This window comes from Dermochelys coriacea, chromosome 9 (genome assembly GCF_009764565.3).
Source record: "Dermochelys coriacea isolate rDerCor1 chromosome 9, rDerCor1.pri.v4, whole genome shotgun sequence".
In the NCBI taxonomy this organism is placed as follows: domain Eukaryota; kingdom Metazoa; phylum Chordata; order Testudines; family Dermochelyidae; genus Dermochelys; species Dermochelys coriacea.
The window spans coordinates 24,358,751-24,375,225 of NC_050076.1; the positions used below are offsets into that span (position 1 = coordinate 24,358,751).

At 40.9% G+C, this 16,475-nt stretch overlaps 1 protein-coding gene across 4 annotated transcripts in view; it reads left to right on the forward strand.

Moving 5' to 3' along the window:
• Positions 1-16,475, forward strand: part of VEPH1 (ventricular zone expressed PH domain containing 1) — a 152,265-nt gene that overhangs the window by 108,814 nt on the left and 26,976 nt on the right. For 3 of the 4 annotated variants that reach the window (XR_005295024.2, XM_038417300.2, XM_038417301.2), the window contains 2 exons: positions 4,009-4,143; positions 11,914-12,031. Coding sequence is in view for 3 of the 4 variants with exons in the window: in XM_038417300.2 (XP_038273228.1) it covers positions 4,009-4,143; positions 11,914-12,031 (253 nt within the window). In the remaining variant the exon portion in view is untranslated. Of the gene's footprint in view, positions 1-4,008; positions 4,144-11,913; positions 12,032-15,017; positions 15,326-16,475 lie in introns of those variants that run through there. The other variant, XM_043492363.1, reaches the window with a different exon arrangement.

The window sequence follows — 16,475 nt, forward strand, 5'->3', positions numbered from 1 at the left end:
ACTGCTCCAGTTACACTTCGGCTTTAATGTGTTTTTTCACTTTCCTGTCTTGGGTAATTGCATTTGTTAAATTTCAAAGTGCTGTTGCCAAGCTGACACCCTTAAATTTTGGCTCATCTTAACCATGGCAGCTCATATACTGATGCTGTTCCTTATCTGTGGTTTTTTTTTTTTTAAATCTGGAATATACCCCATCTACACTATACTAGAAACTCACGACTACATTCTTCTATCTATGTACAGGAAGTCCCATGTGTAACCCACTATGTATCCAGAAGAAAATAGATCCCTGAATGTATAGGGCTCATCATGAGTCACCTTTCATATCCGTTCTGGGGAGAAAGGGGCATAAAGCACTCCCCTGCATGGGCCATCTCCATCTGGTCTCTGTGCATGTGTGTGAGAGCAGCTGCTCACCCTCCCATGCAAGCACACAGGTAGTGGGCAGGCAGGACTGCAACAATAAGTGGAGTCTTGGCTCTGCCTCTCCAAGGCACTGCCTGGCAGAGCTGAGCCAGGCTAGAAGGGGGTGTAAACTCTAAGACCAGAATATTTCCCTTTTTGGAGCAAGGGGGCAGCAGGGACTGAACAGTGACTCCGCATTGGAGCGGGAGGTGTAATTCCCAGTATGAGGAGAAATACCTGTGATTGAGCTAGTGTGCTGAAAAGGAGTGTAGCTGTGGCAGCACAAACAGAAGGACAGGCTAGCTGCCATGAGCATAAACCCATGATCTTGGACAGGATCAAACTTGGGGAGGCTAGTCCCTTCTGCTGCTTGCACTACCAGGGCTATGTTCTATTTTTAACATGCCAGTGCAATTAGAACTAGTACAAGTATGTCTCCTTGAGATGGAAATAACACCTTCCAGCTCTAGTGTAAACACACTTAAGAGTCTCATTCTGTCCCTGGTGTGCTCCTGGGGCAATGAAATGCCACATTGCCCCTTCCTGCAGGCTTGTGTTAACATCACGATCTAGTCCTTATTTCCCTAGGAATTTGTTTTTTACCATCTTTTATGTCTATGGCTTTCTTTCTATTCTGAATTACTGGTTAATATAGGGGTTCTTGCAGCTTTATTCTTCTATTGCTTTTGAAGTAATTGTAGTAAAAATTACTGCTGAACATCTAGAGCCTGATTCTGGTGCCAGTGAGTCCACAACAATACTCCCATGGGCTTCAGATGTGCAGGATCAAGTCAGTAATGTTTGGTTTTGTGTCCTTGCAAATACATTGTACGCATAGCAGTGTATATGCCCTTCTGTGGAAAAAATGATGGTTCTTATTATGTTGTATTCACTGTTCAACCCCATTGTGCAGTAACATGAAGTTTGATGTATCGTAATTTACACTTGTTTGAAACTCTAAAAGCTTTTACATACTGTGTGTATATATATATATATATATATATATATATATATATATATATATAACCATTTTTAAATTAAATATCATGCTACGTTCATCCCTGGTGTAACTCCATTGACGGCAGCGGAATTGCACAAGGCATGAATTTGGTAGAAAGTGTATTTATAACGTGTTAATAATTAACTAAATTCGGTAAATGCTAACTATAAAATCATTTTTGTCCCAGATCCAAGGAATTCCATAAGTTACCTTATTTTTGTGAATAAATGCTATGTTTTGCCATTTATTGTCCTTTTTGTTGAGTGCAAAGGAATAGTTTTCCTCTCGTATCTCCATAACAGATCCTGACTTCTGTCTTCTGTTCTCACTATAATTGTGAAAGTCTTGGTTAATAATTGTAATATGCTTTGAAATCCTTGGCTGAAAGTTGAGGAACTGCAAATTATTATTATGTATTATTTCAAGATGGGTGGATTTTATGCTCATAGGAGGAGCAGAATATTTGACTTCAGAGCTGTTTTGTAGATATGAAAGACTATTTTTCCAATTAAATGATTAAGAACAGAAATGAAGGTAGAATAATGGATGGTCTTGGAGGAAGAAAGCATGGTATTAAAGTAGTACTGAAATTTTCTGAAAATGCAAGACCATAATGACCAGCTGAAGAGGAACAAATCTAGTTCAATTTTTCAAGTTTGATTTTATTAAACTTTTTCCTACAGCAAATTTTGCATCAGATCAACTCTACAGCCTCTGGCTTAATTGGTCTCTTAAGGCTCGAAACTGTATAATAGGCAGTGTTGGTAGTGCCCCCTATTTTTAAGGTTGTCCAATATTTCACATAAGACCCTGTTTTCAGTTGCTTGTGACTTTTGCCAAACTTTAACTGTTTGGGTTGAAATTTTCCATGGAAAGGTGTCCCTTAAGCAGAAATTGTTCTGGAAAATATAAGCTAAAATGGTTTAGCCATGTCTAAGAATGTGTCTAGGAGAGTATCTATCTTTTTGCCTATATTAAAAAAAATTAGGGTGATACTTTCTTTGAATCACTCTGGTACCCCTATACTAGACTAGAAATTTGGCAAAGGGTGCCTTTATGTCAGGGACGTGCCTTTTTGCCACTCCTGTGAAAATATGCCTGAATTTGGCCAAGTTCTAAGTCTCTGAAAAATCAGTTCACATATGCCCAGTAGAAATGTCTTAGATTTTTAGCAGCTTAATTGCCTGAAACTTGCATCCACATTGGGCATGCTTCAGCCCAGAGCTGAGCAGGCTTTCCCTGCAATTGCATCTCTAGCCTGCTGTGGGTCAGGATGGGATCAAGCACCAGAACTCAGAGCAGGGAGCCTTTGTCTTTTGGGTGCTCAGTGACACCCCACCCCCCACCTGCTGGTCCCAGGCAGCATGGAGGAGGCAAGCTACATGATTCAAATGCTGAAGAAACATGAGCCAGACTTGGGGGTTTGTGTGCTGGGGGATTACACTGGAACAAGGAGCCTGTGGAAGGAAAAGTGCAGGACTTGGAGGCTGCTGGGGTTGGGAGGGAAATTGAAACTGGGAGCTGGGGAGGGAGACTTGGACTTGGTGGGCAAGAAGACAGGGATTGGGAGATGGGGCAGACAGAGACTGGCTGGAAAAGGAGATTGAGCTGGGGAACCAGGGAGGAGATGGGGGAGGGTGGGAGACTGAGATTGGATGAGGAGATGGGGGAGACTGGGACTGGCAGGGCAAGGAGACTGGGACAATGAGACCTGGCAGGGAAACGGACTGCAAGCCAGTGGGGACAGAGAATGCAGATGGGGGGAGGGGTGACTGGAAGCCAGGGGGAGGAAGAGACCAATAAGACTAGGAGCCTGGAAGGAGGGAATTGGGACAGGGTGACAAGAAGGCTGGACAAGGAGTTGGGAGTGGAGGCGGAGAAATGGGCATGATGGGGCTGTGAGATTGGGATGGGAAATCTGCAGGGGTAAGACTAGGTCTTGCTAAGAAAGACTGGGATAAGTTAATTTTCTCTCTGCACTGGGCTTTCAATGTATGCATCCCAGGTCCTTTGCCGAAAGAGACATAATACTAGTATATAATGAGTGCTAGTACTGCTACTAATAGCTAGTTCATATATATCCCTTTCAACATTAGATCTCATAGCACTTTACAGAATTGGTCAGCATCATTAACAGCGCTTTACTGAGGCACAGAGAGGTGAAGTGACTTGCCCATGGGTCACTTATGGGTTAGTAATAGCGCCAGCAATAGAATCCAGGTCTTCCGAGTCCAGTGCTCTCTACACTACCAGCACTGCTATATACTCGTGTTGTATGTGTGCACACATAGGGTAGTTGTATGTTATATGTATATAGTAGTACTAGCTTGTATGTAATGAATCAAGTACCTGTGAAATCAGGTATTGTGCAGAGAAATGGTCTCAGAAGAACTAATGGAGTTTACAGGAATTATTTAGTTTCACAGATTTATATACTTTGCATTGATTCATATCAATCTTAACTGCACTGAGTTGTTTTTAAATGTCAGTGTTGGATATTCTGCTCTTGATATAAGATGCAACAAGGACAGCAATTACTTTGTGTAGTTGTAGCATTCTGAAATAACAATATGATTTAAGACTCAGATTGAAATTTTCTCCAGAACTTGTTTCCAGAACCCTTGTCCATACAAAGTAACACTGTGCAAGTCCTTAAAACCCTGTGGGAGAAGACACAGCTGAAGGGAACACATGATTTTGAAACTGTGATGATTCAATCTACATTTCCACACCAGAAGGTAAACATTTATTCTTTGGGGGGGGGGGGAGTGATTTTTATACCAACCTTTAGAACCTGTCTACATGGATCTTTGCAATAGATGTGATGGCTCCATCCTGTGTTTAACTACTGGAAAGCAAACCTCTTGCACACATGCACATGGGTGTGTACACATCTGCATCATAAATATTTTAACAATTAAACATGGGGCCCAATCCTGCTTCCAAAGAAGCTGATGGAATTTTTGAGGCTGACTTAAGTCAAAGCAGGATCAAGTCCAGGTGGCATCTGCTCCTTATTTCCAGCTACTGAATCACATTAAAATGACATGAATTTTTTTATATTATTTTTCCATGTGAGCAATTGCTGTTTTGCCAAAAATATGCTAAGCATTTGTACTTGGGAGAGGAGGTGGCCAATGACACTGAGAACAGGGGAAGTGGGTCTGTGGACAACTGGTGGGATTTTCAAGAGTTCCTTGGAAAGTGAATGGGACTTCTGTTCCTATCTCTCTATTACGAGGTGATCTGAATTAGGAAAAAGTTTGAGAACTACTGCTTTTATCATTGGTAAATTATAACCTGTTTCTACCCTCTTTTTTGCTCTGTGTAGGTTTGTGTCAAAAGGAAGCTGCTTTATGCACAGAGTAACTTTTATGTCACTAAATTTCTTTTGCCTTCAGTGCTGTATAGCTCTGGTTTCTTCTAGGTATTTTCTTCACTCTTTACCTTGCCAAGTCCTCTTCAGCCAGTTTATTCGTATGGCAGTCTATGGCTTGTTCATGAGGGAGGGGCCTCTCTTATATAAACCACACCCAGCTTGCAAGGGCTTTGACTAGTGCTCAGCAGGAATTTTATTTCTGAGCTCTGTGGTGGATCCATAAATGTCATTTTTGTATTTTACTAAGAGAAACCTGGAGACATTTCAAAGCCCTCATACATGCTTCATGGGAGTTTAGTGAAGTGAATGAAAACAGGTGATGGGTACATGTAGGTATTTTTTTCCTATTTACATACATACATTTTACAGGCTAGAGTCTGAATAGCTGCCATGATGGACTGGTTAGCTGCCCTGTGGAAATTCACACAATTCTGCACAATGCCTTTGGTGCTAAGAAAATGATTTTTACACACTCCATTCTTACCATCTGTCAGTTAAAAAGCTATTTACTGTTTCAGGAATTGTAGGGGAAACTGTTTCAAAGCTATTAATCAGATGTCATGGAAAAGACCAGTAGAGGATTATAAAACAGACATATTTGTGCTAAGTACAGAAATATTCTTGAACATGTACAATTTTTTTTGTTTACATCTCAGCTAAAATTGGATGAACTAAATTGTCAGATGTGGCTTTAAAATCTTTCTCAGGCTGAGACTAAGTATGGAAAACGTCTGCTGAAAGTATTATTTTTACTAAAGTGATTGTTGAAAATAGGAGTTGTTAATGGAAACATCTGAAATATAAGGTGATCGTGTTGCATGCCATATTCAGATGCAACATATACCAGTACGTGCATATCATGCACATACAGATTCTTTATATTCCAAATTAAATTAAACTAGATCCAAGCTTTTTCTTCCAAAAGAAATAACAGCTTTATGATTTAACTTAGACTAAAGCTTGTAATAGCTCATTTGCCAAGAATGGAGTAACGGGCACAGTACTCTGAACTAGGAGATCTGACAAATGAAGTGATGTGAAGGTACTTCCGACTGCATATTTAGGAACAAATTGAACCCCAGCATGCAATCTGAAGAACTGGGCTGTGTACTGGGCAGATTCATAGTCTAGTGGTGTTTACAGTAGAACCACTTCATGGTCAGTTGCAGTAGCCCTCAGGGCTGGTGCATCTCCTTTCCATATGGGGACTGGCCCCTAGCTCCATATTGTCCCCTTCCCCAAATCCCTGTCCACACTTGTATACAATGAGCCCACGATGCTCAGTGTGTCACACCAAGGTCAATGGCGGCCGACCTAGTAGTCCAAGCCAGAGTTTGCAGTCACGAGACAGGATATTGGGAGATCGGAACCAAGAGACAAACTGGAGATCAGAACCATGAGTCAGGAACCAAAGTCAGGCCAGGTCAGGATACCAGGGGGTAAGAAGCGGGAAACACGTTGGAGGTATGGAACAGCAAGACAAATGCCAAGTGTCAAGCTGGGGTGGGATACCAGGAAATCCAGGAGCCAGAGCTGGAGCCAGAGCCCAGTTTAGACAGCTTCCTGTTCCTGCTGCTGCCTTAAATAGGGCCAGTGGGCCACACTGGGGCTTTACCAATCACATCCAGCAAACTGTTAGTCTGCAGAGTATTCATTGCATAATTCTATTACTTTTAGTCCTTTGGGGGTTATTTCATTGTTCCTTTTTTGTAAGAGTACATTCTTGGGTAACAGTGTTCCCAAACTAATGGGACAATACATCAAACTGTAAAATTAAAACACTGATCCCAACCAACTAGAAAATGGAACTTTGGAAACTCATCAAGTTGTAGAATTACACACTGGATAACAATCAAGTAGATGAAACACATTAAAGACTTTCTTGAGATTTTAAAACAGTCTCGTGCTGTGCAGCATTTGGCTGGTTTCACGTTCTTTGTTTTTGGTTTGCTTAATAATATAGGGCCTGCTATTGCTCCTATCAAAACTCTAATTGATTTCATTGGCAAAATTCCCGCTGACTTTTCTGAGAGCAGGTTCTGGACCTATTGTGTAGTAGATTTCTTTTTATTGCTTGTGAAATTCAGAGATTAAGACTAGCTAGAGTCCGGTGTAAAGCTGTTGGCCCAATGCAGTTTTTTCAATGTCTCTCAAACATGACCAGAAGTGGCTATAAGAAGTGCAAGTGTGACTACACATACTCTCCTGAAAGCTTTTGCTTTTTCAGAAAAGTTTGCTTTAGTTGGAAAACTTTTCTTATACTGTGTATAGGTCCAACCGTGCAAGACACAACCTACTCTCAACCCCCCAGTGACTATAGTGGAAGCTGAGAATGCACCTTGTGCAGAAGGACTCCATAACTTTTCTGAAAAGCAATTGTGGGTTAGAACTCTTAACTAACTAACCTCTTAGACACTTCGGTGTACCAAGGGACAGGATGAAGTGCTTAGTCATGTAAACTTTCTAGCACAGTCTACCTTTGAATAATCTGGTAACAGATCAGCATATTAGGCCAGATTTTCAAATGATGGTGTAAATGAATGGAGTTCTGGCAGTTTATACCAGTTGGGGATCTGGCCCATCCAATTTCTGCAGGTAGAAAGACACTTAAAAGAAATACTAATGTGGAAAAGTAGACTTAAAAACAAAATACCCTTTTTTCCCCCCCCACCACATACAGACACCCTTGCAGTTTTTCATCAAACATTTCAGAAAAGTGTCCTTACCTTTTTCTTTTCTGTTTAAGGGTCTATCAAAATGTAATAAAACATGGCAATACCAACTCCATACTGTACATTCCATCACAAACAGACACATGTTCTACATCAGCTTAGGAAATTCAGAAACTCTGGGTTTCTGAAAATGGTTAAAGAAACCACCTCTCTTCCTGGGAGAAAGCAAGCTGCACTGTCTAACAAATTCCAGTAGCATTTTGAAATATTTTTGCAAGTAATCAGAAATAATGGCAAGTCACTGAGGGACAGGATGAAGGTCTTATCCACCTACCTACTGAAGTCTGGAGGCATGGCAATCTCTGCAGAATCATTCAGAATATATGTCTAGCTATAAAAGAGATTAGGAGAGTAGCTGTATTTAATAAGGGGTTGCTTTATAGGAACAGTTGAGAATGCAGTCAGCAGGCATTAATGCTCTAAGTATCTGTTTTGCTATGTATGCATGCATTGCAATCTTTCATTGTGATACAAGAATGCTAAAGAGATCCAGTTATTCTCTTTATTGGCAAACTAATCCTTTGTGATTAGTTTACTGGTTGCAGTGAACAATTTTAGGTTTTTGATAACATGCTCCTTTCTTACACACTAAAATAAATATGGTTTGGAAAAATAATTATCTAGCACTAGTGTTAAAGCATAGGATGGGGAGCCACAAGACCTGGGTTTTTCTAATCTTGGCTCTGAATGGCTTATTTATGTGACCTGGGGCAAGTGACTGAAACACTGTGCCTCAGTTTCCCCATCTGCAAAAAGGGTATTAAGGCTTGATTGTGAAGTGCTCTGAGATCTTTGCATAGTGCTAGGTGGTATTCTGTTTCACAAATCACAGATATCACCTGCAAAATGTGAGTAATTCTCTATAAATAACAATACCCACCAATTCATAGGATATGAATAGCAAATATCTTGCATTGTGTTTTAGAGGTGGATGAGAGATCCATTTGCCTTTTATTTCACAATCTACATCTTTAAGAACAGCCAGTTGGCCTACTCTCTGCCCTGGGCTCTTCAGGGGTGCTCAGCCAGCTTGCTCACTTGTTTGGTTTGGCTGATAACATTTGCCCACTAAAACCAGGAAAACATCATCTTGGTTGAGCAACTTGCTGGAAGCAATTCAGAAGGCCTTTAAATTCCTGTTGAAATGGTTAATGTTACTGGCATTTTATTGTGATATTAATGAAGTCTTAGGGAGCCTGAAGCCTAGGTAGGGGTGTTTTCTATTAAATCTAAATAGAAATAAATGTCATTGTTGTTGATACCAATGTATTAATTTATTTTCTGTTTTGTTATGCGTTTGAACTACTTTTGTTTTTTGAGATTGTTTATTTTAACATTTTAAAATAACCAGATTAACAGAATACCTTTGACAAGGCCTAAATAGCTGTTGTGAATGTAGATTATCTAATATCAAGATATTAGGAATGAAGGAGATGCTCAGATTTCGGTAACTGTTTCTCATTCTTAAATGTACTTATCCTCAGTAAGTTTCCTGTTTACAATGTCACTGAAAAATTAAAAACGTGAATAATTTGAAAAAATATTAATAGGTAGGAATAGTCCTCTTCTAGTGAAGGCATTACTCCAGATTAATGCTGGTATACTTGAAAGCAGAATATTGATTCCAATAGAATTGCTTCAGATTTGCATCATGGTGATTGACTGCAGATTTTGGGCCAATATGTGCAGTCAACTCACTATCATAAATACCTAGCATTACACAAAGAATCTTGTGTAGCAATGTACTGTATGATCATGCCACAAATATTTATACAGCACAGTTTAAAATTCGCCAGAAATAAAGTATTTCCAGATGTATACCCTCATAGATTTCCGGTCAGTTGCTTCACAGCTCTTTATCAGAGAACATAGGCTACATTATAAAAAACAGAACCAGTTTTATACTCAGTCCAAAATCCGTTGTTGACTCATGCCATCATTTGTCAAGTGATGGAGCAGCTATTTTTCCTTCAGATTTCTTTAAGTAGTTTTGCAAGAAAATAATATTTTTAAGCAATTGTCATTTCCATTTATTCCATTTCTTCACTTGATAAATCACTTTATCCATCAAGAAATACCTCATTTTCACAGCTGAGTAATCATCTTGCACCTTCCAGATGATGCAGATGAGGGACAAGGAAATCTCTTGCCCCAAAAGTTTCCCACCTCACAAGATGGCATATTTCAAGCAACTGCTGATTGCCACACAGACTTTTCTTGAGCCTTTTCCCCATCCCCTGGCACCATAGCCAATGCACCCTAGCCACCCAAGAAGTGATTTTGACAGCATAGAGAAGGGACACGCTCTCTGGATTTTTTTTTTTTTCCTTTCAACCCTGATGCTATCAACTCATCTCTCCACAATGTGTCATTCATGGAAGACCCTGGGGACACACTGGAGGCAGCATCACCACCCTTGTGCCCAGCTTTTCAGTGATAGTCTAATGGCAGAGAAGCCACACCACACCAGGGCAGAGAGGACAACACATCCCAGGGCACTTCACTGCCCATTACTTTGCTCAGGTCCCCTTCTTGGAAGCTATTCCTTCACTGATACAAGGGAACAGGGAAACTTCCAGAAGCTATCTGGGCACATCTTGCTTACTCTGTTACCTTGGATCATTGTGCCTGAGTCTCCCTCTGAAAAACCTGCGGTGGTTCCTGCCTAAGTAGCTACCATCTATCCTGCCATTGACAAGTCAGCTGAACAAGTATGGTCAGTGTAGAGAAAGCTCTTCGAGTTCAGAGAAAAGCAGCCTGCTGAGTGCCATGAATGGAGAGGGTTCCCTTGTAGGAGGAAAGTTAGTCCCACTGGTATGGGAAGGGCAGTCAGTGAGCAAAGGAGTCAAGTTTTACTTGCCATTTTCAGTGAATCGGTGCTCTAGCGCCAGGAAAGAAAGCGCCCTAGACACAGATAGCCTGGTTACACCAAACATGAGGTATGCTTGAGTACAGTCTCCATATCAAAGAAACTATTTCAGAACCAAAAGGATTCCAAACTGGGAGAGGAGGAATGTGTCCCTCGTGTAGTCCAGTGGGAGCTGGCATGTTAGGCCAGGCCAGAAATCAGTAGAAGACCGGAAGACCCTCTTGCTTCTATAGGCCTTGTATAGATATTTCTCCTCCATTAGACAAAATGATTTTAAAACTTTTTTAAGATTCAGCTTTTCAATCCTTAGTTCTTGGTGTGCTGGGAAACACATTTATGTTTCAGCTCCTTTTGGACAGAGAATCTTTTTGTCCTGTTTCTGCTGATGGAAATTAAATGTAATTAGCAGGCTTTTCTGATGTGCTTCTTTGACTGCCATCTCTCCTTGGGACAATAAATGTGTTTTTGCAGATGTCCCTGTATCTGGTATTTGTGCATGTGTCTGTTTCAAACTCAGCAGTTGATTGAAATGAGGTCTTTTATGGAGGAAGAGGGTAGTCAAACATTTCTATCCCCATCTTAGAAGTACCGGGGAGTCCCTAGTTGTGAAAACAATGGGCCAAATTTCCCCCTGCAATACAGCCCTTTTCCTCTGTCTGCCAGCACAAAGAACCTTTAGAGTCAAGGACTCTAGCCAGCTGGAGATTCCTCTGACTGGGGGCGTCCCTGAATGGCATAGATCTGTTGTAGCGGGCTCCTCTTTTCCCCTTGGCTCTAGTGGCACGGCCAGGAGATAAGGCAAGACTAGAACGCTGCTGTAGTCCAGCAAGCCACAGCTGGGATAGTGGCTCCTTTAAGGTTTGTTAAGAAAACAGTTTGTAGTCATTTAACAGTTGAGATTAATTTAACCTGTTACTGCAGTTTTGGAACTAAACCTCATAATATCAGTGCTGTTCACCAGAGGTTTGAGTTCTGGCCACCAAAACCCTCTAGTCTGTCTTTTTAAAAAAGAGTGGGCTCCAACCTACCATTCAGTGATTAACACTGTTGTGGCCTCATATCCATTTAAAAGGGAGGAAATTCCCAGCAGTATAATGTCACTAGAAACCATTGTGAGCCTAATGGGTCCAAAAAAAAAAAGTCGTAGAGAGAAGCTGAAAGTAGTAAAGAAGTTGCAGCTGGAGGGAGTGGCGAGCAAAAGCTTGCAGGCAGGCGTGGCCAGAGCAAAGCTGGCGAGAACAGAAGAGTATCAAACTCCCCAAACCCTACCTTCTGAAGAGTTGCAACTTCAGCTGCTTCTGTTAAGAGAAAAGAGACACCCTGTTTTTAATAGATCCACCCAGACAGGGTGTTTGCTGCCACAAAACATGAGAGAAGGGACTCTATTAGACCTTAACCCCCCAAAAGCTCAATGCTCACCAGATGCTATTTATAAACTCCCAGCACTCACCCATATGACTTCATTTTACAAGTAATAAATTGTGGGGCAATCGGATCATTCATGCTGTGAATTTTTTTACTGCCCTAGGATCTGGACCATGTACGGATGCATCTGGAAGAAGTGAGGTTCTTTGATTTATTTGGATACAGTGAGGAAGCAGGAACATGGCAGTGTTTCATGTGCAATAATCCTGAAAAGGCAACAGGTAAGGTATCTTCATTCACTACTTCCATGCAACAAATAGCAGGGTTCTGGTTCTGGCAGACTACCTTATCTGGCTCGAGGATGCAGTGTAGACTTCAAATCTCCAAAAGCAACAGGATTCCTACACCTTTTGTAGTAGTAACAGAGGAGAAGATCTAGCCATGGCATTCTTGAGCTTTTCCACACAGGGACACTCAGGAAAGTTCAGTCAGATCCTTGGATGATGAAGCTAGTTACCTAAAGACCACCTTACTCCTGAATGAAACCAATGGGGGTGGGCATAACGTAATTTATGTGCATCAACTTCACACTCTTGGTTGATTCACCTTAACTTTTCTGGGTGTCCCTGTGTAGACATGGCCTATGAGAGGGAGGCCGTTAGGAGGGGAAATACTGCAGCAAACTTTGAAGAAAAGGGCAAACAAATTCTCCCTATAACTGGTGCTCATCAGCAAAGTTCTTCCCTTGACTCTTCCTAATATTTCTGAAGAGACACAGGATTAAATTCAAACCTTATTAGCTGTGTGTTGGAAGGGGTGGTGTAAACCCAGAGTGAATGTGGACACGTATACTAACCTGACCAAAGCCCTACAGTCACCCTGTGCAGCAGGAGTAATCTGCAGATGTGGAGTGGCCATGGGGAACACGAATGTAAAAGTCCATGCTGGCCCAGGCCACAGGTTCCAGCTGAGAATGTCCTTGCTGCAGGTGTCTAGGGAGCCTAGAATGGATGCAACAATTGCCCTTTAATTGACATCTTTGTCTGAGTGCACATCCCTGGAAGAGGAAGCTTAAATTTGACTCTGAATTATTAGTTTTAATGTGATCAAATTACAGGCACAGTTTTTCTGGGAACAGGCTGTTTAACAATTCAGTGATGAAAATGTTTGTACAGATAAAGATATAGGTGTCAAATTGCCTACTATATTTGGTATCATTGTAAGTAGAGCTGGTAGCACAGCCTGTTACTAAGGTTGCCTGATATTTCCCATGATAACACCACTTTGCAATCACTGTGAACATCTGCCCAAATTTGGCCAAGTTATAAGCCTTTGAAAAATCAGTTAACACATGCTCAGTAGAGACTTCTTCAGTTGTAGCAGGTAAAATTTCCAAATCTTCTCGCCTCACTGAGCAAGTTTGAGCCTCGCACAGCTCCTATGACTGACCTAACTGCGTATGCGCCATCACCACAAAGTGACAGAGCCTGCTCCATTGACTGCTGCTATATTGACCCAGGACTGAGACAGGTTGGAGTGGACTAGACAGAAGGGCACAAGTTTGAGCAGAGAGTCTGTGCCTACTACAGCAGACCCTAGAATAGAACCAAAGAGTCCAGTGTCACTGAAAATAAGCCTAGTTTAAAATCAGTGTCATCTCGACCTCTTATACTGATTTAACTAAATCAGTTTAAAATAACATCTTTAGTTTAAACCAGTGCAACTGTGTGTGTGCACACAAACTCTTAGATGAAACAGATTGGATTCATGTCTGACTTGCCCTGACTCAGCTATTCTTTCTTCATACTTGAGATCAGAGCCATGCCCAATAAGGGCAGAATAATTAGGCTTCCTGGTACAACAAGCCATTGATTGGATCACCTGGATTTGTTTCTTTACTTTCAGCGTTTCATTGACATCTACAATGTTACAGGGTGTGGTGGACCTGGTATACTAACTCCCAGACAGTGAAACAAATTTATCCCGAGTGTTGCACCATTGAATTGAGCTATAGCAATAATGAATTTATCTAAATATCTCCATATTGTGGACATTTCACATACTTGTCCAGAGGGGGATGTAAGAGAAAAAACAGATTTAAAGTGCCTTGCCTTGTGAAGAAAATTTTAGCAAGAGTGGTGAGAAGCTGACAGTTAGAGATTCTGGCCTACTTCATAGTGCAGATTTCTTATAAAATCCAGATTGAGCCTATGCCTGACCAAGCAACCCAGACCCAATATGTATAAAATGTGTCTAAACAAAATAAGGCCTAAACAAATAGTAATGAGAAGAGTGAATCTCTGATACATTTTTTTTTTTCTTTCTTGGGGCCTGATACTGAGAGGTGCTGAGCACCAGGAATTTGCATTGAAATCAGTAAGGCTTTTAGGACTTGTACTTGGATTAATAAACTGATAATATGACAAAATAAGGACCATATTTTGTCAACAATAAGAGGCACTTCAGATTCTGAATTCAGAGTACTTGAACAGATCATTAACATTGTGCCTGGCTCTGAGAGTCTTTAGGAAGAAATGCCTGAAAGTAAGCACACAGTGTTTTCTTTAGAACATTTGAAGCAAATAGGTTGGCATATTTGGCTTCTCTTTTTGTTGTTTAAAAGTAGATAATCCTCAAGCAGAGGAAATAGACTGGTAAAAATTCAAACACGACCAGACGTAGGTTTGAACATGGTAAATCAAAATGTGTGACATTAGAATCCTCACTGCATTCAGGATTTTCTTTGCTCATTTCCTGCTGCCATAAATACAACATGCAAAGGCATTGGCTATAGGACTCAAAAGTATTTTATAGATTTCTGGGATCTCAGTCCTAGAAATGGAGCTGTTCTAAACTATTAACCCCCAAATGCTAAATACAACATTACATACAAACCAGCTAATAACATTATGATTTAAATGACATTTTACATGCACAACATACATAGAATTTGAATTTCATGCATCTTGAGACTTTAAATATACAACACTCAAGGATTTTAAAATAATGATACCCGCAACAATTATAGCACAGCCCCCTTGTACACATGTAGTTTTTTTATTTGTGTGTGTGTGTGTGTGTGTGTGTGTGTGTGTGTGTGTGTGTGTGTGTAGATGGTATTAACTTTAATGCCCTAATACATGGTTTATAACAATAGTTTTCACTTCTATAGTATCTTTCTTCTGAGGATTTCACAGTACTGATGGACATTAGATATTTAAGTCTTGCAACACCCTTCTGATGTAGGTGGTATTCTCTATTTTACAGAAGGGGGAGGGAAGAAAGAGAAGCCAAGCCCCAGAGAGATGAAGCAACTTGTTCAAAGTCTCAGAACAGGGAACAGAACTCAGATCTTTTGTCACTTGGTCCATGTCTCAACCACTAGACTGTGCGTTCTCCCATATGAATGTATGTGTCCAAGCTGTGGTTACTGTAGGAAGCATTCATTGACTGTTGGGAATTTAAAAGCCCTGAGATGTATTGCATTAACACATCTTTGCATCTCAATTCCTTGTTTCTTTTGTAAAATAAAAAAACAGATTGGCACACCTTCAGAATAAACATGCTTCTTTAGATGGAGAGTGTCAGTGTTTTTAGCATCACCTCTTCTTCCTTTTATACCTCTCCTTGCTAGTTTGGTCCAGCAGGGACAGGCCACGCAATTGGCTTTTTACAAAAGAAATTTCTTTCTAAGAAGGTTTTAAAATAGTTTAATGATAAAATTATGCAGAAAATGTACCTGTCCTACAGCTGCTTTGTATGTGGAGAGTACCTGATGTATTTAGCTGCTTCTTCCTTGTATTCTCAAAAGCTGATAACACCCAGGCCTGATATTGTTCCCACTTGCACTGGTTTTTCCCTTGGTGTAACTCCACTGAGATCAGTAGAGTTGCTTCTCGCTTATACCAGTGTAAAATCAGAAGTCTTAAGTCTAAGGACATTCAGGAGCTGGATTCTGGAGTTGATGGGGAAAGAGAACAGGAATAAAAGGAATGATTGAGAGAAGATTCAAGACATTCCATATTCAATACACTCATCTCATCTGGCAACCATGGAAACCCAAACCCTTTCCTCGATCCCTTCTATACTCTCAAGGAGGAGCAGCTATTCCAAACTGCCTAGCAGTGTAATCCTCGTTCTCAAATGTTCACTTTGCCTTGTAAATTGCAGCTCTTCTTGCCATGTGGCGAGTGGAAAACAATTGCTTTGGAGACTTCCAGTCCTGAGAGAGCAAATCCATTTCCTTATTAACCACATTCAAATGAACAACTGATTTTTCTCAGGATAGATGAGAGCCTGTGAAAGTACTAAAATGTCCTGAGGGAACATGCCCTTGCACTGCTTATTATAGGCTTTATTACTTTATGAAGACAAAAACAGTGATTGGGAAACTGGAATTAACAGCATAACCTCCCAGCTCCACAGGATGAGATGCAGCCACCCGCAATGAGACAGGGAGAGGCATTGGCCTTTGAGATGAGGTTACAGGGAAGAACATCATTTTCCTGCCATTGCACGCACACCTCCTTGTCCCTCCAAACTTTAAAATATGCCCACTGTTCTGGGGTACCTAACTTGGACACCTGGGGCATGACTTTTCAGAGGTGCTGAGCACTCGCATCCTCTTAAGGCCTGTTAGTGTTACAGATGCTCAGCACTTCTGCAAATTATGTCTAGGGTGTTTCAAGTTGGCTAAAATCAGTGGCCACTTCTGGAAATTTTGGC